The 21548-nt window shown below is 43.9% G+C and overlaps 2 protein-coding genes across 2 annotated transcripts in view; both read right to left on the minus strand.

Annotated features, from left to right (window-relative positions):
- TMEM278 (transmembrane protein 278) overlaps positions 1-20866 on the minus strand; it is a 177746-nt gene extending 156880 nt beyond the window's left edge. Inside the window, exon 1 of the mRNA XM_075327113.1 lies at positions 20082-20866. Coding sequence (XP_075183228.1) covers positions 20082-20351 — 270 coding nt within the window. The 5' untranslated portion in view covers positions 20352-20866. The remainder of the gene's footprint in view (positions 1-20081) is intronic.
- Positions 15567-16674, minus strand: LOC142256672 (zinc finger CCCH domain-containing protein 11A-like). The gene has a single exon (XM_075328492.1). The coding sequence runs from the start codon at positions 16497-16499 to the stop codon at positions 15567-15569; it is 933 nt and encodes a 310-aa protein (XP_075184607.1). The 5' UTR covers positions 16500-16674.
- Positions 20867-21548: the final 682 nt, after the last annotated feature.

Raw genomic sequence — 21548 nt, forward strand, 5'->3', positions numbered from 1 at the left:
CAATTAATCTGATTGGTAAACGGCGTAGTGGCAAAAAAATTCCAAACGCCAAAATTACGTTTTTTGGTCGCCGCAAGTTTTACGCAAAATGCAATAACAGGCGATCAAAACGTAGCATCTGCGCAAAAATGGTAACATTAAAAACGTCAGCTCGAGACGCAAAAAATAAGCCATCACTGAGCCATAGATCCCAAAAAATAAGAACGCTACGTGTTTCGGAAAATGGCGCAAAACGTACGCCACTTTTATTGGACAAACTTGTGAATTTTTTTTAACCCCTTAGATACATGTAAACCTATACATGTTTGGTGTCTACAAACTCGCACCGACCTGAGGCATCACATAGATATATCAGTTTTATCATATAGTGAACACAGTGAATAAAACATCCCAAAAACTATTGTGCGATCACACATTTTTTGCAGTTTTTCCACACTTGGAATTTTTTTGCTGTTTTCCAGTACAATATATGCTAAAACCTATGGTTTCATTTAAAAATACAACTCGTCCCGCAAAGAACTAACCCTCATATGGCAAGATTGACGGAATAATAAAAAAGTTACGGCTCTCGGAAGAAAAGGAGCAAAAAACAAAAACGCAAAAACGGAAAGTGCCCGGGGGCTGAAGGGGTTAAGGACTATGGGGTGCATTATACGATATGAAGGACCATCGGGGATGCATTATAATATATGGAGGACTCTGAGGTGCATTAGACGATATGGAGTACCATATAGGGCCCATTATACTTTATGGAGGACTATGGGGAGCACGTTATTATTGCATACTATTCATTATTTTTTGTTTGGGGGTTGGGGCTCAATTAGAATTTCTGCTATGGGGCCCCATGATTTCTATGTACGCTCCTGGATACGTGGGTTTTCTGCACAAGTTAATGAAAGATGGCCATGGTGCTTATTTTATACTGCGTAATATCAAGCATAGGGATTAGCTCCATTTATAGGGGGAATCAATGTGTAGATTGGGGCAGCTCAAATCTCATTTCTGCAGCAGATTCCAATGCAAATATTTAGTAGATTTTTCCAAACTGCTTTTACTCCATTGTCAAGGGGTCATGTGGTCACAATATTTGTTGATGACCCATTTCTAGGACAGGTGATCAATATCAGATTATGGGGGGTCCTAGCGTCCTAATCTACTGCTTTAAGCTCCTGCAGTATTCAGCAGCGGCGACTACATATTGCATGGAGCTGCCTACATTGCTCTATACAATGCATTTTACATCCGGACTCCAGAACCCACTGATCTGATATAGATCTAATGGAGAATCATCAACATATTGTGACTGGACAACCCCTTTATGGCTCCGCCAGAACTGTTCTGACAGTTGTGCTGTCAGGTTCTGTAATACCTTGGTGGCATATCTTGAAGCTCATGGGCCCCAATACAAAAATTCCAACAGGGCCCCCAATTACTGCAAGTCTTTATTAACGTTAGTCTTTTTCTATATTGGACTTTTGGGGCCCCTAAGGGGTACTTTACACACTGCAACATCGCTACCGATATATCGTCAGGGTCACGTCGTTAGTGACGCACATCCGGCGCCGGTAGTGACATTGCAACGTGTGACACCAAGGAGCGATGATCAACGAGCGCAAAATTGTTCCAAAACGGTGATCGTTGACATGTCGCTCATTTCGTTAATATCGCTGCTGCCACAGGTACGATGTTGTTCGTTGCTCCTGCGGCAGCACACATCGCTGTGTATGACACCGCAGGAATGAGGAACATCTCCTTACCTGCCTCCCGCCTGCAATGAGGAAGGAAGGAGGTGGGCGGGATGTTATGTCCTGCTCATCTCCGCCCCTCCGCTTCTATTGGTTGGCCGATTAGTGACGTCGCTATGATGCCGAACGCACCTCCCCCATGAGGGAGGGATTGTTCAGCGGTCACAACGACGTTGCTGACCAGGTAAGTGTGTGTGACGCTGCCGTGGCGATAATGTTCGCTATGGCAGCGAGCACCAAATGTCGCACGAGCGACAGGGGCAGGTACTATCGCGCTCGGCATCACTAGCTATCTAAGTACCCCTTAGACTCAAGGGCCCGAGTGCAATTGCAACCGCTGCAATTATTGTAGATAAGCCTCTGGTTCTGTGTTAGGAGATCACTTAGGGGTACTTTGCACGCTGTGACATCGCTAGCCGATGCTAGCAATGCCAAGCGCGATAGTTCCCGCCCCCATCGCACATGCGATATCTTGTGATAGCTGCCGTAGCGAACATTATCGCTACGGCAGCTTCACACGCACTTACCTGCCCTGCGACGTCGCTCTGGCCGGCGAACCGCCTCCTTCCTAAGGGGGCGGGTCATGCGGCCTCATAGCGACATCACACGGCAGGCGGCCAATAGAAGCGGAGGGATGGAGATGAGCGGGACGTAAACATCCCGCCCACCTCCTTCCTTCCGCATAGCCGGTGGATTCAGGTAAGGAGATGTTCCTCGCTCCTGCGGCTTCATACACAGCGATGTGCGATGCCGCAGGAACGAGGAACAACATCGTATCTCCTATTGGTGCGATATTATGAAAATGTCCAATGCTACACAGATCACCAATTTACAACGCTTTTGCGATTGTTTATCGGCGCATCTAGGCTTTACACGTTGCGACGTCGTTACCGGCGCCGGATGTGCGTCACTTTCGATTTGACCCCGACGATGTCGCAACGTGCAAAGTACCCCTTACTCTGGCTGAAAGATCTTCATCCCAGTAGAAGTTATGATAATGCAGGATCTATGGGGAATCTGCATCTGCCACAAGCTGATCATGAGAGTTCATTTTTCGGTAAAGCACAGTAACCCCTTCAGATCCAGCACAGTGCAGGATTTTCCAATCAGCCGCATCCAATCTGCACAGAGCCAGGTTGGCAGTGGCAAAGTGCAGAAAAATGCTGAGTTGCAATATAAAGGTCCCTTTAAAGCAAAAAGCTCAGAATTGCCTTCTGTACATGTTTTTGCGTCTTTGCCATGATATCTGCCATAAACTGTACCGCTGACACTGAAATAAGTGATTCCTGTTTAACTATCTATAGTCAGCATATGTTTAGAAGCAGCAGCAATACGGATACAAAAGTACTGGGCACTGTAGCGGTGAATCCAGCACTGAGATAAAACAGTTAGCCTAGGTTCACATTTCCGTTGTTTACGATCAGTCACAATCCGCCGCTCTGATAAACAACGCAATCCGTTTGGCGGATTCCGTTGTTTCCCATAGACTTATAAGAGCGGCGGATTGTGACTTGCGTGCATCCTCCGCCCAACTGATCAGTCGTGGAACGACTGACCGTCGGCGGCAGGAACGCAGCATGTAACCTTTTTTTGAGCAGAGGAATCCTTTTGATTTCGCTGCCCATGCTCTCTCTCGGCGGCTGTGAGATCAGCTGATCGTTCACAAAAGTCGGCGGCTGTGAGATCAGCTGATCGCTCTTAAAAGCCGGCGGCCGGGAGATCAGCCGATCGCTGTTAAAAGCCGGCGGCCGGAGATCAGCTGATCGCTCTCATTAGCCGGCGGCCAGAGATCAGCTGATCGCTCTTAAAAGCCGGCGGCCAGAGATCAGCTGATCGCTCTTAAAAGCCGGCGGCCAGAGATCAGCTGATCGCTCTTAAAAGCCGGCGGCTGGAGATCAGCTGATCGCTCTCATTAGCCGGCGGCCAGAGATCAGCTGATCGCTCTTAAAAGCCGGCGGCCAGAGATCAGCTGATCGCTCTTAAAAGCCGGCGGCCAGAGATCAGCTGATCGCTCTTAAAAGCCGGCGGCCAGAGATCAGCTGATTGCTCTTAAAAGCCGGCGGCCAGAGATCAGCTGATCGCTCTTAAAAGCCGGCGGCCAGAGATCAGCTGATCGTTCACAAAAGTCGGCGGCCGTGAGATCAGCTGATCGCTCTTAAAAGCCGGCGGCCGGGAGATCAGCTGATCACTCTTAAAAGCCGGCGGCTGGAGATCAACTGATCGCTCTCATTAGCCGGCGGCCAGAGATCAGCTGATCGCTCTTAAAAGCCGGCGGCCAGAGATCAGCTGATCGTTCACAAAAGTCGGCGGCCGTGAGATCAGCTGATCGCTCTTAAAAGCCGGCGGCCGGGAGATCAGCTGATCGCTCTTAAAAGCCGGCGGCTGGAGATCAGCTGATCGCTCTCATTAGCCGGCGGCCAGAGATCAACTGATCGCTCTTAAAAGCCGGCGGCCAGAGATCAGCTGATCGCTCTTAAAAGCCGGCGGCCAGAGATCAGCTGATCGCTCTCACAAGCCGGCGGCCGGAGATCAGCTGATCGCTTTTAAAAGCCGGCGGCCAGAGATCAGCTGATCGCTCTTAAAAGCTGGCGGCCAGAGATCAGCTGATCGCTCTCACAAGCCGGCGGCCGGAGATCAGCTGATCGCTCTCATTAGCCGGTCGCCGGGAGATCATCTGATCGCTCTCAAAAGTCGGCGGCCGGCTATTGTGAACGATCAGCTGATCGTTCTCTCTCTCGTTTTACAACGGAATCCGCTTTCTCATGACAATGAATTCAAATTCTTGTCATTCGTTGTACAACGCATCAGTCACAAGCGTCAAGCAACGCATGTGACTGATGCAAAACAACGGAAATGTGAACCTAGCCTTACAAAAAAGGAGCATCTGCTTCTGTGTCTCTATGCAGCATATGTGTAGAGGTAGCAGCAGTATGTAGCATATTACACAGCAGTACTGACAGGTCTAGAGGTGAATCCTGCACTAAGGGGAGATAAAACGCTTACAAAAAGGAGCAGCAACATCTGTTTCTTTGTCACAAGACAGCATATGTTTACAATCAGCAGCAGTATGGAGAACATTACACAGCAGTAGTGAGCAGTGTAGCTGGGAATCCAGCACCGAGGTGGGATAAAACACTTACAAAAAATCACCAGCTCCATCTGCTTTTGTCTCTTAGTTGCATATGTTTAGAAGCAGCAGATTATACAGCAGTAATGAGCAATGTAGCAGTTAATCCAGCATTGAGGTAGGATAAAAGAATTACAAAAAAGGAGCAGCACCATCTGTTTCTTTGTGACAAGCCAGCATATGTTTACAATCAGCAGCAGCATGGAGCACATTACACAGCAGTACTGAGCAGTGTAGCGGTTAATCCAGCACCAAGGGGAGATAAAACAGTTACAAAAAAAAGCAGCAGCCTCATATGATTGCATATGATTGTGTCTCTTAGCAGCATATGTTTAGAAGCAGCAGCATTATACAGCAGTACTGAGCAGTGTAGCTGGGAATCCAGCACTAAAGTGAAATAAACCACAAAGAAGCACTAGAACCATCTGCGTCTGTGTCTCTCTCAGTATACGCCTCCCTCTCCCTACTCCATAGACTTTAATAGGCAGCTGCAATATGACCTCTCAGTGAGCTGGCAGTCCTTGTTTTCAGCAAGATGGATATTTTATCAGTTTTTCAAGGTGAATGGTGACTTGAGGAGGCTGCTGGAGGGGAAAAAGTGGCTCATAAGTGGAGAAAAAAAGCAGTTTTTTTATAATCTATATAGTAATGTTTATTATATAAGCTTGTACTGATCATTTATGCAGTTTTTGTAAACCCCAGTGATGGAGAGGTCATATGGGATGATATACAGATATATAAGCAGCAATGCAAAAAAATCCTACACAAAGAAGACTGTGCCCTAGAATACTAAATACATGAATCAGTCACTCAGCGCCTGCTCCGCACTGATGGCTTCATGTGTGATAATTGTGCTTGTCACAGTGTCGCCGTCCATTCGTTTCTCATCATCCACTGAAATCAGTGAAACTGACGAAGACTATCATCCATATTCAGAAAAGATAAAGGAAAAACTGTTTAAAGGAACATCTCATCATTCCTGCATTTGATGTGCGCTAAGTGTGCTCCAGGGACGAGACCTAAATTATATAGACTTAAAGGAGAAGGCGCCATAGGGAGAAGAAAAGAGCGTGCAGAGGAAGACAGAGCTAAATTATTGAGTGCCTATCAGATCCTGAGCTCTGCAGTATATAATACATCCAATTGTCCACCTTTCTAACCAGTAACCATGACAGTAACTGGTGGGATAATTCTAAAATATGCCATAAATTCCTCACTAGTTGAGCTGTAACTGCTAGGACCCTCATCAATCTTCCAGATAAGGGGCTTGAGTGCCTATCAGATCCTGAGCTCTGCAGAACATATTACATCCAATTTTCCACCTTTCTAACCAGTGATCATGACTGTAACTGGTGGGATAATGCTAAAATGACATAAATTCCCGACTAGTCGAGCTGTGACTGCTAGGACTCTCATCAATCTTCCAGATAAGGGGCTTGAGTGCCTATCAGATCCTGAGCTCTGCAGTATATAATACATCTAATCTCCACCTTTCTAACTAGTAACCATGACTGTAACTGGTGGGATAATGCTAAAATGCCATAAACTCCGGACTAGTCGAGCAGTGACTTCTAAGACCCTCATCAATGTTCCAGATAAGAGGATTGAGTGCCTATCAGATCCTAAGCTCTGCAGCACATAATACAGCCAATTTTCCACCTTTCTAACCAGTAACCATGACTAACTGGTGGGATAATGCTAAAATATGTCGTAAATTCCCGACTAGTCGAGCTGTGACTGCTAGGACTCTCATCAATCTTCCAGATAAGGGGATTGAGTACCTATTAGATCCTGAGCTCTGCAGCACATAATACAGCCAATTTTCCACCTTTCTAACCATTAACCATGACTGTAACTGGTGGGATAATGCTAAAATTTGCCATAAATTCCCGACGAGTCGAGCTGTGACTGCTAGGACTCTCATCAATCTTCCAGATAAGGGGCTTGAGTGGCTATCAGATCCTGAGCTCTGCAGTATATAATACATCCAATTTTCCACCTTTCTAACCAGTAACCATGACTAACTGATGGGATAATTCTAAAATATGCCATAAATACGCGACTAGTCGAGCTGTGACTGCTAGGACCCTCATCAATCTTTCAGATAAGGGGATTGAGTGCCTATTAGATCCTGAGCTCTGCAGCACATAATATATCCAATTTTCCACCTTTCTAACCATTGACCATGACTGTAACTGGTGGGATAATGCTAAAATTTGCCATAAATTCCCGACGAGTTGAGCTGTGACTGCTAGGACTCTCATCAATCTTCCAGATAAGGGGCTTGAGTGGCTATCAGATCCTGAGCTCTGCAGTATATAATACATCCAATTTTCCACCTTTCTAACCAGTAACCATGACTAATTGATGGGATAATTCTAAAATATGCCATAAATACGCGACTAGTCGAGCTGTGACTGCTAGGACCCTCATCAATCTTTCAGATAAGGGGATTGAGTGCCTATTAGATCGTGAGTTCTGCAGCACATAATATATCCAATTTTCCACCTTTCTAACCATTGACCATGACTGTAACTGGTGGGATAATGCTAAAATATGCCATAAATTCCTGACTAGTCGAGCTGTGATTGCTAGGACCCTCATCAATCTTCCATATAAGGGGCTTGATTGCCTATCAGATCCTGAGCGCTGCAGTATATAATACATCTAATCTCCACCTTTCTAACCAGTAACCATGACTAACTGGTGGGATAATGCTAAAATATGCCATAAATTCCCGACTAGTCGAGCTGTGACTGCTAGGACTCTCATCAATCTTCCATATGAGGGGCTTGAGTGCCTATCAGATCCTGAGCTCTGCAGTGTATAATGCATCCAATTTTCCACCTTTCTAACCAGTAACCATGACTAACTGGTGGGATAATTCTAAAATATGCCATAAATTCCCGACTAGTCGAGTTGTGACTGCTAGGACTCTCATCAATCTTCCATATGAGAGGCTTGAGTGCCTATCAGATCCTGAGCTCTATAGTGTATAATGCATCCAATTTTCCACCTTTATAAAAAGTAACCATGACTAACTGGTGGGATAATGCTAAAATATGCTGCAAATTCCTGACTAGTCGAGCTGTGACTGCTAGGACCTTCATCAATCTTCCAGATAAGGGGCTTGAGAGCCTATCAGATCCTGAGCTCTGCAGTATATTATACATCTAATCTCCACCTTTCTAACCAGTAACCATGACTAACTGGTGGGATAATGCTAAAATATGCCATAATTTCCCGACTAGTCGAGCTGTGACTGCTAGGACTCTCATCAGTCTTCCATATGAGGGGCTTGAGTGCCTATCAGATCCTGAGCTCTGCAGTATATAATACATCCAATTTTCCACCTTTCCAACCAGTAACCATGACGGTAACTGGTGGGATAATGCTAAAATATGCCATAATTTCCCGACTAGTCGAGCTGTGACTGCTAGGACCTTCATCAATCTTCCAGATAAGGGGCTTGAGTGCCTATCAGATCCTGAGCTCTGCAGTATATAATACATCTAATCTCCACCTTTCTAACCAGTAACCATGACGGTAAGTGGTGGGATAATGCTAAAATATGCCATAATTTCCCGACTAGTCGAGCTGTGACTGCTAGGACCCTCATCAATCTTCCATATAAGGGGCTTCAGAGTTATATAGGACCCGGCTCCTCTCCTGACATATCTATTTTCTATGAGATGACTATTCTGTTACATTTCTCCGTTCCTCTGTTATTCCTCCTGGAAATGGAAAATACATTTGCAATCTGGAGTTTAGACAGTATCCTATCACCACGTATCCTGACATCGTTAGCATCGATCAGATAGCGGTTTATGACGGGATGTGCCATGTTCACGAAGAAAAACAGTCGCACTCAGACGTTAATATATTAATACATTTCCCGGAGGAATATAAGATTGACTTCACAATGCATAGTTCTCAGAAAAGATGCTCCATCATTGTCATTCCGTGAGTAATGGCAGCATTCAGCGAGCGTGACACGTCAGGAGACCTGACAGCTCCTCGTGAAGCGCTGCGTCCACATGCACGGAAATGTAACTCCTCCGTATTCACTAGGAAACTGCGTCAATGTGCAGGAAAAAGACAAAAAAACTTTTCTGCCTCTTGATTTTAATTTTCAAGGACAGCAGAGATCCCAATATGATGGGAGAAATAGCTCTTTAACCCTAACACTAAAATGTTCATATTTTGGACCTGAAGGCACTAAAACTTTATCATTATTCATTTTGTGCAGTAATCCGCAATTACATAGCTAATGGTGACATTAGGTTAATAACCTAAATTATTCCAAAAGTGTGACATGGGAAAAATAGCTGTTTTAACCCTAACACTAAAATGTTCATATTTTGGACCTGAAGGCACTAAAACTTAATCATTATTCATTATGTGCAGTAATCCACAAATACATAGCTAATGGTGACATTACGTTAATAACCTAAATCATTCTAAAAGTGACACATGGTAGAAATTGCTCTTTTAACCCTAAGGGTATGTGCGCACGTTGCTTTTTACCTGCTTTTTACCTGCTTTTTTGCTGCTTTTTCTTCTGCGCTGTTTAATGCCAAAATGGATGTGTTCTTCTATTCAAGCAAAGTCTATGGGAATTTGGGTTTCTTGTTCACACTATGTTGTTCAAAATGCTGCCTTTTTGTGGCAGAACTTTGGTCAAAAACTCAGCTTTGCAGTGCAAAACCCAAATGGCAAAAACAATTGACATGTTGCTTCTTTGAAAAGCTGAGTTTTTGACCAAAGTTCTGCCACAAAAAGGCAGCATTTTGAACAACATAGTGTGAACAAGAAACCCAAATTCCCATAGACTTTGCTTGAATAGAAGAACACATCCATTTTGGCATTAAACAGCGCAGAAGAAAAAGCAGCAAAAAAGCAGGTAAAAAGCAGGTAAAAAGCAACGTGCGCACATACCCTGAAATGTTCATATTTTGGACCTGAAGGCACTAAAACATTATCATTATTCATTCTATGCAGTCATCCGCAAATTCATAGCTAATGGTGACATTAGGCTAATAACCTAAATCATTCCAAAAGTGAACCATGGAAGATATAGCTCTTTAACCCTAACACTAAAATATTCATATTTTGGACCTGAAGGCACTAAAACTTTATTATTATTCATTCTGTGATCCTATAATACTAAAGCAAATGCATAGTTAATGGTGACATTAGGTTAATAACCGAAATCATTCCAAAAGTGTCACATGGGAGAAATAGCTGTTTTATCCCTAACACTAAAATGTTCATATTTTGGACCTGAAGGCACTAAAACGTTATCATTATTCATTCTGTAACAGTCATCCTATAATACTGAAGTAAATACATAGCTAATTGTGACATTAGGTTCACAACCTAATTCATTCTAAAAGTGTCATATGGGAGAAATACTCTTTTCACCCTAACACTAATCAGTTCATATTATGGACCTGAAGGCACTAAAACTTAATCATTATTCATTATGTGCAGTAATCCACAAATACATAGCTAATGGTGACATTACGTTAATAACCTAAATCATTCCAAAAGTGTCACATGGGAGAAATAGCTGTTTTATCCCTAACACTAAAATGTTCATATTTTGGACCTGAAGGCACTAAAACGTTATCATTATTCATTCTGTAACAGTCATCCTATAATACTGAAGTAAATACATAGCTAATTGTGACATTAGGTTCACAACCTAATTCATTCTAAAAGTGTCATATGGGAGAAATACTCTTTTCACCCTAACACTAATCAGTTCATATTATGGACCTGAAGGCACTAAAACTTAATCATTATTCATTATGTGCAGTAATCCACAAATACATAGCTAATGGTGACATTACGTTAATAACCTAAATCATTCTAAAAGTGACACATGGTAGAAATTGCTCTTTTAACCCTAACACTAAAATGTTCATATTTTGGACCTGAAGGCACTAAAACATTATCATTATTCATTCTATGCAGTCATCCGCAAATTCATAGCTAATGGTGACATTAGGCTAATAACCTAAATCATTCCAAAAGTGAACCATGGAAGATATAGCTCTTTAACCCTAACACTAAAATATTCATATTTTGGACCTGAAGGCACTAAAACTTTATTATTATTCATTCTGTGATCCTATAATACTGAAGCAAATGCATAGTTAATGGTGACATTAGGTTAATAACCGAAATCATTCCAAAAGTGTCACATGGGAGAAATAGCTGTTTTATCCCTAACACTAAAATGTTCATATTTTGGACCTGAAGGCACTAAAACGTTATCATTATTCATTCTGTGCAGTCATCCTATAATACTGAAGTAAATACATAGCTAATTGTGACATTAGGTTCACAACCTAATTCATTCTAAAAGTGTCATATGGGAAAAATACTCTTTTCACCCTAACACTAATCAGTTCATATTATGGACCTGAAGGCACTAAAACTTTATCATTATTCATTATGTGTAATAATCCTTTAATACTGAAGCAAATACATGGTGACATTAGGTTAATAACCTAAATCATTCTAAAAGTGACACATGGTACAAATTGCTCTTTTAACCCTAACAAAAGGATGTTCATATTTTGGACCTGCAGGCACTAAAGCTTTACCATTATTCATTCTGTGCAGTAATCATATAATACTGAAGTAAATACAAAGCTAATTGTTACATTAGGTTCACAACCTAAATCATTCCAAAAGTGTCACATGGGAGAAATAGCTTTTTTAACCCTAACACTAAGATGTTCATATTTTGGACCTGAAGGCACTAAAACTTTATCATTATTCATCCGATAATACTGAAGAAAATACATAGCTAATGGTGACATTAGGTTAATAACCTAAATCATTCCAAAAGTGTCACATGGGAGAAATAGCTCTTTTAACCCTAACACTAAAATGTTTATATTTTGGACCTGAAGGCACTAAAACTTTACCATTATTCATTTTGTGCAATAATCCTTTAATACTAAAGAAAATACATAGCTAATGGTGACATTAGGCTAATAGCCTCAATCATTCCAAAAGTGTCACATGGTAGAAATTGCTCTTTTAACCCCTAACACTAAGATGTTCATATTTTGGACCTGAAGGCACTAAAACGTTACCATTATTCATTCTGTGAAGTCATCCTATAACACTGAAGCAAATACAGGGTGACATTATGTTAACAACCTAAATCCTTCAAAAAGTGCCAAATCTGTGTTTCTTTTCATTTTTATTTACAGCAAGGTTCTGATAAGGGTTTTCTTGAAATCACCATATAAAAAATAAAAAAAAAAATCCTTTAGCTACAGGGGGACTTGTGATTGTGATTTTTCTAATTGGTGGACCTTGTGTTTTCAGCTATGTATAGTAGTGTTACCTTTCATTGTAATCTATAGTAGTGTTACCTTTCATTGTAATCCTGCCTCTGCTGATAAGGAGCCCGCTGAAAACTCTTCCTGAAACAAATTGGAAGTATAAAAAAGCCTCAGCGGCCAGTGTGAAAATTGCAAGTACTAATTGTATGATGGAAAAAAAAGCCGTGTAACACATAAACTCTGTATGAACATAGCCTTAGGATGTAAAACATCGAAGGAGCAAAGGAAGCATTATCAGACAGAGCACCAAGTGTACTTATCGTTTCAGGTAACGCTGATCATTATATGATTTTTATCCTTCATTGTTCACACTCTGCAGACTTTACCTCTAATTTTCAGTTGTCTCTGCGCTAGTGAGTTGAGACTGGCTGCTATGATATTACCCATAGACAGTACATATAGACATGATGGATTCCTGCTCTCTTTTCTCTATGGAATACATGGTCAGAAGCAGCTTCACAGAGGACATTATACAGCAGTACTGCATTGTTCACACTCTGCAAACATTACCTCTAGTTTTTAGTTGTCTCTGGGCTAGTGGGTGGAGACTGGCTGCTATGATATTACCCATAGACAGTATACATAGACATGAGGGATTCCTGTTCTCTTTTCTCAACGTAGCACATGGTCAGAAGCAGCAGCACTATGGAGGATATTATACAGTAGTACTGAGCAGTGTAGCTGTGAATCCAGCACTGAGGTGAGAAAAATACACTTAGGCCGGAGTCACACTTGCTAGTGACTCGCGCGAGTCTCGCATCGCATCACCCGGCACGGCCACACACTTTCCGGAGAGGAGCATCTCAGCTGCATAGAGATACATGCAACCGACCCGCTCCTGTCAGGAGAGTGTGTGACCGTGCCGGGTGATGCGATGCGAGACTTGCGCGAGTCACTAGCAAGTGTGACTCCGGCCTTAGTAGAAATCAGCAACACAGTCTCACCTCCTCTTTCAATAGGTTGTCATAATCTCATTCCTCAAAGAGTAGGCAGTCTCATTTCTTTCACGGTGATTGATTTTAGAATGAATAATGAGTTCACAAGGCAGGTGAAGGAGAAGTGGCTCTTAAGTGGATAAAGGAGCATATTTCACACACACACACACACACACACACACACACACACACATATAATATATATATATATATTTCGCTGGTATAAACAAAACATATCACTGATATACTTTCACTGAGATTGATTTTAGCGTGAATAATGAGTTCACACGACAGGTAAAGGAGAAGTGGCTCTTAAGTGGAGAAAGTAGCACATTTCACTTATAGATACTGTGAGGTAGCGTGGTCGGCTGCGCAGCAGAAGACACAGGATCCAGGCATTAAGGTTCACAGCACACGGTTTAATGTCCAAAACAAAAGTCCACAACAATATACATGTGCCTCTCCAGCAGAGAACTCAGGGAGTTCTGTTCACTCCCTCACACCCGGCACACCTGCCCTCGTTCCTGTTTCCTTTTAACCCTTCCTTAAGCCTGTAGGGAAACAGCATTAACCCTGTAGTGGAGTTACTTTCTATCATGGAGGGAGCACAACCGGGGCGAGACATACCGGCCGTCATAGATAACCCCGGTCACAGTCTCACATACCCCCCCCCTCAGTTCAAGCGAGCGGGGTTGAACTCCCGCCATCAAACACGGGCCGCGGGACAAGGCATCGGCGTTGCCCTGCAACCTACCGGCCCGGTGTTCAACCGTAAACCGGAAGTTCTGCAGAGAAAGGAACCACCTTGTAACCCGGGCATTCCGTTCCTTGGCGGACCTCATCCAGACCAGCGGAGAGTGATCCGTCACCAAGCGAAACTGCCGACCCAGCAGGTAATAGCGTAGGGACTCCAAGGCCCACTTAATCGCCAGGCACTCCTTCTCCACTACGCTATAATTCTGCTCGGGAGGGGTGAGCTTCCTACTTAAGAAGGTGACGGGGTGTTCCTCCCCCTGAACCACCTGAGACAGCACCGCCCCCAGGCCAACCTCCGAGGCGTCCGTCTGTACTATGAACTCCTTCCGGAAATCAGGGTGTACAAGAACGGGCTGTCCGCACAGGACCCCCTTCAGGGCCCGGAAGGAGTCCTCGGCCTGCGGAGTCCAGCGCACCATGACGGACTTCTTGCCTTTGAGAAGGTCCGTCAAGGGGGCTGATAGTCCCGCAAAATCCTTTAAAAACCTCCTGTAGTATCCCACGATACCCAGGAAGGCCCTAACCTGCTTCGTGGTCAGGGGTCTAGGCCACTTCTGGATCGCCTCAACCTTGTTAACTTGGGGCTTAATCACTCCTTGGCCTATCACGTAGCCCAAGTAGCGGGCTTCCCAACGCACATTTCTTGGGATTGGCTGTCAAGCCGGCTGTTCGAAGCGCGTCCACCACCGCTTGTACCTGTTCCAAGTGGGTCTGCCAATCGGAGCTGTAAATAATGATGTCATCAAGGTACGCTGATGCATACGCCTGGTGGGGTTCCAGCACTAAGTCCATCAACCTCTGGAACGTGGCCGGAGCGCCATGTAACCCAAAAGGCAAGACAACATAGTGGAAGAGACCTTCTGGCGTAACAAAAGCGGTTTTCTCCTTGGCGGACTCCGTCAGTGGCACCTGCCAGTACCCCTTGGTCAGGTCGAGCGTGGTAAAATATCGCGCCTGTCCCAGCCTATCAATCAGCTCATCCACTCGGGGCATGGGGTACAGATCGAACTTGGATATGTCGTTCAATCTCCTAAAGTCATTGCAGAACCTTAAGGAGCCATCGGGTTTTGGTATTAGGACAATCGGACTAGCCCATTCACTCTGGGATTTTTCGATGACCCCCAGGCGTAACATTGTCTTTACTTCCTCCGATATGGCTTGTCGTCGAGCCTCCGGTACCCGGTATGACTTCAGGCGTACCTTCAGGTGAGGCTCGGTGACAATGTCATGTCGTATCAGACTGGTCCTACCAGGCAGCTCGGAGAAGACATCGGGGTTCTGCTGAACCAACCGTCTGGCCTCTCGCCTCTGAGTCTTGGTGAGGGCTTCTCCAATCCTTACTTCCGGTTCGTCCTCTCCGGAGGTCGCTGGAGCCGGATGTGAACGACCCGAAGAGGAGGGAGGTGGGGAAAAAACAGCCATCAGGCTTTCCCGTTCCTGCCAAGGTTTTAATAGGTTGACATGGTATATTTGTTCAGGTTTCCGCCCACCGGGCTGCAATACTTTATAGTTAACCACCCCGACTCTTTCCTTTATCTCGTAGGGGCCTTGCCACTGAGCCAGGAATTTACTCTCCGCCGTGGGGATTAATACCAACACCCGATCCCCGGGTTTAAAGGTCCGCACGGTGGCTTGTCTATTGTAGCGGCCGCTTTGCTGGTAACCCAAGGCGATCCTTCAAATGTCTGGAACTTGGAACTTTCTTTGGTTGAAAATCTGGGCTATCAGTAGGTGCGGCAACTCTCTTCCCAAGTCTTTCTGATAAGGATTTCTTCACAGGAGGCAGAACCTCTCCTTCAGAAGCAGCTAACGGACTGTCTTCCTGGAATTTCTTTCGTTTTCCCAATCTTTGAGCCAAACTAAGGTTCGCGGGTATATCTTTGTGGCTGAACTTGACAGTCCGCTGAAATGAAACGCTATGCTCTTTTTGGTTATAAGATGAAATAAACATTTCTGAAGAAGCTGTGGAATCTTTTTTCATTGATTTTCTGGTAGATAAATGTATTCCTTTTTGATTTCCTGATGCCATACTATGCTGGGAAGAATTTTTCATCTCGTCACCTTCTTCTGAAAATTGATCATCATCATCTTCATCATCATCAGCTGCATTTATGACCACAGGTGGATGTGTGGGACTTGGAACATTCTCTGTAGCCTCCAGTTTTTTTACCCCACGTAACTGTGGTGTGGGGGCCACAGAAAGCTTGGCTGGGGTTGGCGATGGTAGAGAGGTCGGCACATCCGGCTCACATGGCTGAGGCGTTACCATCGCTTTACTGGGAGGAAAGAATGCGCCATCCACAAATCTCCCCTTCGTGTGATGAAAAGCACAGTTTGCCTTCTGACAGCCAGAGATCTGGTTTTCCCAGTAGCAGGCTATCTCGCTGCGCTTTTTATCGATTTCCATGTGGCGAAACTTGCAGTTTTGTTGAAAACACCGGCCTTCCTTCCACAGAGAGCAAACCGTTTCATTTCCTAAGGCAGCCTCACAGTGACGGAAAGCACAGCCGTCTCCCTTGGTGCAGGTGGAGTAGAAGAAGAAATAGCAGTCATCTCCTTGGTTAGACATCGGGGTCACAAGTTCAGGCTTGGTAACCTTGCTGGTTATCGATTTTTACAGGTAAACAGAAGTACAATCAACAATCTTCTACAACTGATTGATTTCCCACGATTGTTGACAATCGGCCGAGCCCGCTCTAGGCCTTTCCGACTCCTCGGTGCAGTAGGCCGAGATCCTGAGCAAGGAGGAAGCAGGCGACTATGGTCCAGTGCACAGCAGCGCCGCCGAGTGTGGCGGAAGAGGCGGGGTCTGCTGGGAACACTCCGCTGTGAGCGCCCGGGGCTCAGAGTGTCAGGTTGCAACCACTTTTTTACAAGATGCAACAAGTCATAGGCCTGGGAGCGTACGGGTTTGGCTTCCTCATAGAATATTCACCCCCAACCGAGCCAGTATTTCGGCTTTCAGGGTCACATAGTCAATGGCGTCCTCGGTACAGAGGTCCAGGTACGCTTTTTGGGGTTCCCCCCAGGGCTGTGGAGTCGGTAAGCCAAACCTTCGACTCCGACTCCGACTCCTCAAATTCTCTTGCACCGACTCCGACTCCGGCTCCGACTCCGACTCCGGCTCCGACTCCGACTCCTACATATATTGCTTAGTTAGGTGAAAAATTTATTGTAGTACATGAATATGTGTATGTGAACATCAGACATTTAATAATTTTTATGATACGATAATCAAGATATTTGGATAGAACATAAAATATATTTATTGGAATACAACTTTAGAACACAAAAAACTGTAATAAATTGTAAATATGTAATACACTATGTAATATACAGTAGATTACATATATATCTTGTGTGTGTATATACACTGTGTGTATATATATATATATATATATATATATATATATATATATATATATATTACATATTTACAATTTATTAGTTTTTTGTGTTCTAAAGTTGTATTCCAATAAATATTTTATGTTCTATCCAAATATCTTGATTATTGTATCATAAAAACAATTAAATGTCTGATGTTCACATTGTACTACAATAAATTTTTCACTTAAATATAAGCATTATACTAAATGTTATTATTTAGTAAAATATTCAGCACATTCTGCATTGCACTCCTGTCCCCAATTTATTATATATTTTAGGAGTCGGAGTCGGTGCATTTTATACCGACTCCGACTCCGACTCCACCAAAATGAGCTCCGACTCCGACTCCGACTCCACGACTCCGACTCCGACTCCACAGCCCTGGTTCCCCCGTCAGATAGGGCGACAATACCTCAGCCCACTGGGGGGTCGGCAGCTTTTCCCGCTCGGCCACCCGCTCAAACACCGCCAGGAACGCTTCCACATCATCCCCCGGGGTCATCTTTTGCAACGCTTGTCTCACCGCTTTCCGGACGCTGCCGTCGTCATCCGGTCCCAGGGTTGTTGCTGCCGGTCCGGCACGGATCGACTTGGCCAGGAGAACCATCTGTTCTTGATGTCTTTGTTCCTGCAATTGCAAGGCTTGCTGCTGACGTGCATTGGTCTGAACCAGCTGTTCTTGGTGCCTTTTGTCCTGCACTTGCAAAGATTGCTGCTGACGTTCCAACGCCCGGAGCAGGTGTGCATTGGTCTGTTGCTGCTGTTCATTAGCCTGAGCCAGCTGCTTTAGTATGTCCTCCATTGCGTCACCGGGTTTTGGCTGTAGTATAGCCGCTCGAATCCAGGACATGTGCTACCGGGTCACCAGGGAAGGATGCTACACCTCACCGGGCTGGCATGCCCGCCGATTCTCCACCATATGTGAGGTAGCGTGGTCGGCTGCGCAGCAGAAGACACGGGATCCAGGCATTAAGGTTCACAGCACACGGTTTAATGTCCAAAACAAAAGTCCACAACAATATACATGTGCCTCTCCAGCAGAGAACTCAGGGAGTTCTGTTCACTCCCTCACACCCGGCACACCTGCCCTCGTTCCTGTTTCCTTTTAACCCTTCCTTAAGCCTGTAGGGAAACAGCATTAACCCTGGAGTGGAGTTACTTTCTATCATGGAGGGAGCACAACCGGGGCGAGACATACCGGCCGTCATAGATAACCCCGGTCACAGTCTCACAATACATATCACTGATATGCTTTCACCGTGATTGATTTTAGAATGAATAATACGTTTGGAAGGCAGGTGTAGGAGAAGTGGCTCTTAAGTGGAGAAAGGAGCATATTTCACTGATATATACATATCACTGCTATTCTTTCACCCAGATTGGTTTTAGCGTGAATAAGGAGTTCACAAGGCAGCTGAAGGAGAAGTGGCTCTTAAGTGGAGAAAGGAGCATATTTTACTGATATATATATATATATATATATATAAATATATATATATTGCTGGTATATAGAGAAGGAGAAGTGGCTCTTAAGTGGAGAAAGGAGCATATTTCATTGATATATACATATCACTGCTATGCTTGCTATGCTTTCACCGTGATTAATTTCAGAATGGATAATGAATTCGGAAGGCAGGTAAAAAAGAAGTGGCTCTTAAGCGGAGAAAGGAGCATATTTCACTGATATATACATATCACTGCTATTCTTTCACCCAGATTGGTTTTAGCATGAATAAGGAGTTCACAAGGCAGCTGGAGAAGTGGCTCTTAAGTGGAGAAAGGAGCATATTTTACTGCTATATATATATATATATATATATATATATTGCTGGTATATAGAGAAGAAGAAGTGGCTCTTAAGTGGAGAAAGGAGCATTTTTCATTGATATATACATATCACTGCTATGATTGCACCGTGATTGATTTCAGAATGCATAATGAGTTCGGAAGGCAGCTGAAGAAGTGGCTCTTAAGTGGAGAAAGGAGCATATTTTACTGCTATATATATATATATATATATATATTGCTGGTATATAGAGAAGGAGAAGTGGCTCTTAAGTGGAGAAAGGAGCATTTTTCATTGATATATACATATCACTGCTATGCTTGCACCGTGATTGATTTCAGAATGCATAATGAGTTCGGAAGGCAGGTAAAAGAGGAGTGGCTCTTAAGTGGAGAAAGGAGCATATTTCACTGATATATACATATTTCATTGATATATACAAAGCTTCTTTCACATGCCGCAGATGTCAATTTACATGTATTTTGTCCAATTCATTTTATCCTACACTAACATGCAGCACATTTTCTGAATGGGAAAATCCAGTGTGTATATGACCTGTATGCACATAACCTTAAAAGCTTACAATTTTTGGGGGCTCCTTTAAATCAGGAATGATAAGGTAGCAATGGTGCTAGTGCAAGATGTCAGAAATGTACAAAGTTCTGGATGCAAACGACCAGTCTTCTGGCTTTCTTTGGACACATTGTCCAGTACCAGAACTTTGCCTACAGCTAAATGCCCTAAGGACGATACACCGAAAGCACAATTCCTTTAATCTCAATTATAACACTTCTCTTTTGCACTGACCATGTCAGAGTAGCACTGATAACACCATGAAAAGCAATGAATTGCCCTATTACCCCATGTTAAAATGAGTGAATAACTCTTCCCTCTCCGGACCGGAATGCCCATTCATTACTTTCTCACGTCGTATCATCCTAATGATCATATCCTTATCCAGTGTCTTAATGTACTTACCCTTGAATGGCACTTAAATCCGAAATAAACCACTATGATGGTTGGAGTCAAGACGATGGTGAATATGACAGCCAAGATGATCGAATTTACAAGAAAAGCTAAAAAGTTAGCTCCGGTAACAAACATAGTCCAAAACCAGCAGCCCCACCTGCTCCGAGACTCCATGGGCAAGAGCTGGTCATCCATGTTATAAGGGGGGAGCCCCGGGATCATTCTCGAGGTGTCCGACATGCTGTCCACATCAAAGTCATCAATCTCTTGGTCAGACATTTTTAGCTTTCCCCAAAAAATAGCTTCTCTTAATAATGTGTTGTTTCGTTGTGGTCACACTTGGCTTTTCGCACGTCAGCAGAGCACTGGTGGGTGGACTGCCCGGTCTTGCCTCGTCTTGACAATTTTTTAATTTGCCAATAAACTTAATTAAATGTTTTTCTCCTTATGTGCAAAAAGCCTTCCCTGCTAGATCCATGGAGAAGACACTTTCCACCGCTAAGGACAAGGCTTTCTCCTCTGGCCAAGTTGTCATAATGGTCTTCCTCTTGGCTTTGAGATGAATGTTGCGTCCGATAGACCCTGCATCCAGAAGTGTTCCTTGCAGAGTGAGACGCTGCGAGGTTCCCAGGCTTGATGTTTCCCTCTTCGTCTCCTCAGCTTTGTGAGCTTCGCTTCGAAGAACTGTCTACTGCTACTAGCCAATCGGCTGCTGAGTGAGCCACACAATCTGCCTCTCTGCATAGCATGCATGCAGCCGGCACAACGACACCTAGGTCCTGCTCCATCAATTCAGGCTATTCCGGGTGGAAACTAATGTCATTCCATGAACCAATTCTGGACTTTTGTCACACTTCCCCGTTGGGGGGTAATGAGGCAAGGATTTTCTTTCCCTCTCTCAGGCTTAGACTTGCTCACTGGGTGCGGATGTGAGTGTCACTTTGTGTTTGACACATGCGGAGCTGAATCAATGAAGACATGATCTTCTAGATATCATCTGTATAGATTTAGCAAGATAATGCAGTCAGTGATTGAAAGTTCATTTGGAGTTCATATATATGGCCAAGTACAAGCTGTGAGCCATAATACAGTTCCTATAGAAGTGCATATCTATACACTTCTATAGGAACTATATTATGGCTCACAGCTTGTGCTCTGCTGCACCCTTCTGTTTCTCCAATCTCATACAGAAGAATGGAGAGGTCCAATCTCATACGGAGGAATTTAGGAGTTCAATCTCATATGGAGGAATGGAAAGGTTCAAGCTCAAAAAGAGTAATAGAGAGGTCCTGTCTCATACAGAGGAATGGAGAGATACATTCTCATATGGAGGAATACAGAGGTCCAATCACGTATGAAGGAATGGAGAGGTCACTTTTCATATGAATGAATTTGAGAGGTTCAATCTTATATGGAAGAATGGAGAGGGCCATTCTCATACGGAGGAATAGAGAGGTCTAATCTTATACGAAAAAA

Source organism: Anomaloglossus baeobatrachus, chromosome 11 (assembly GCF_048569485.1).
Source record: "Anomaloglossus baeobatrachus isolate aAnoBae1 chromosome 11, aAnoBae1.hap1, whole genome shotgun sequence".
Classification (NCBI taxonomy): Eukaryota; Metazoa; Chordata; class Amphibia; order Anura; family Aromobatidae; genus Anomaloglossus; species Anomaloglossus baeobatrachus.

Bases quoted from the DNA above. Each gene is read 5' to 3' on its own strand.
- LOC142256672 (XM_075328492.1), bottom strand. From the start codon at position 16,499: ATGTCTAACCAAGGAGATGACTGCTATTTCTTCTTCTACTCCACCTGC.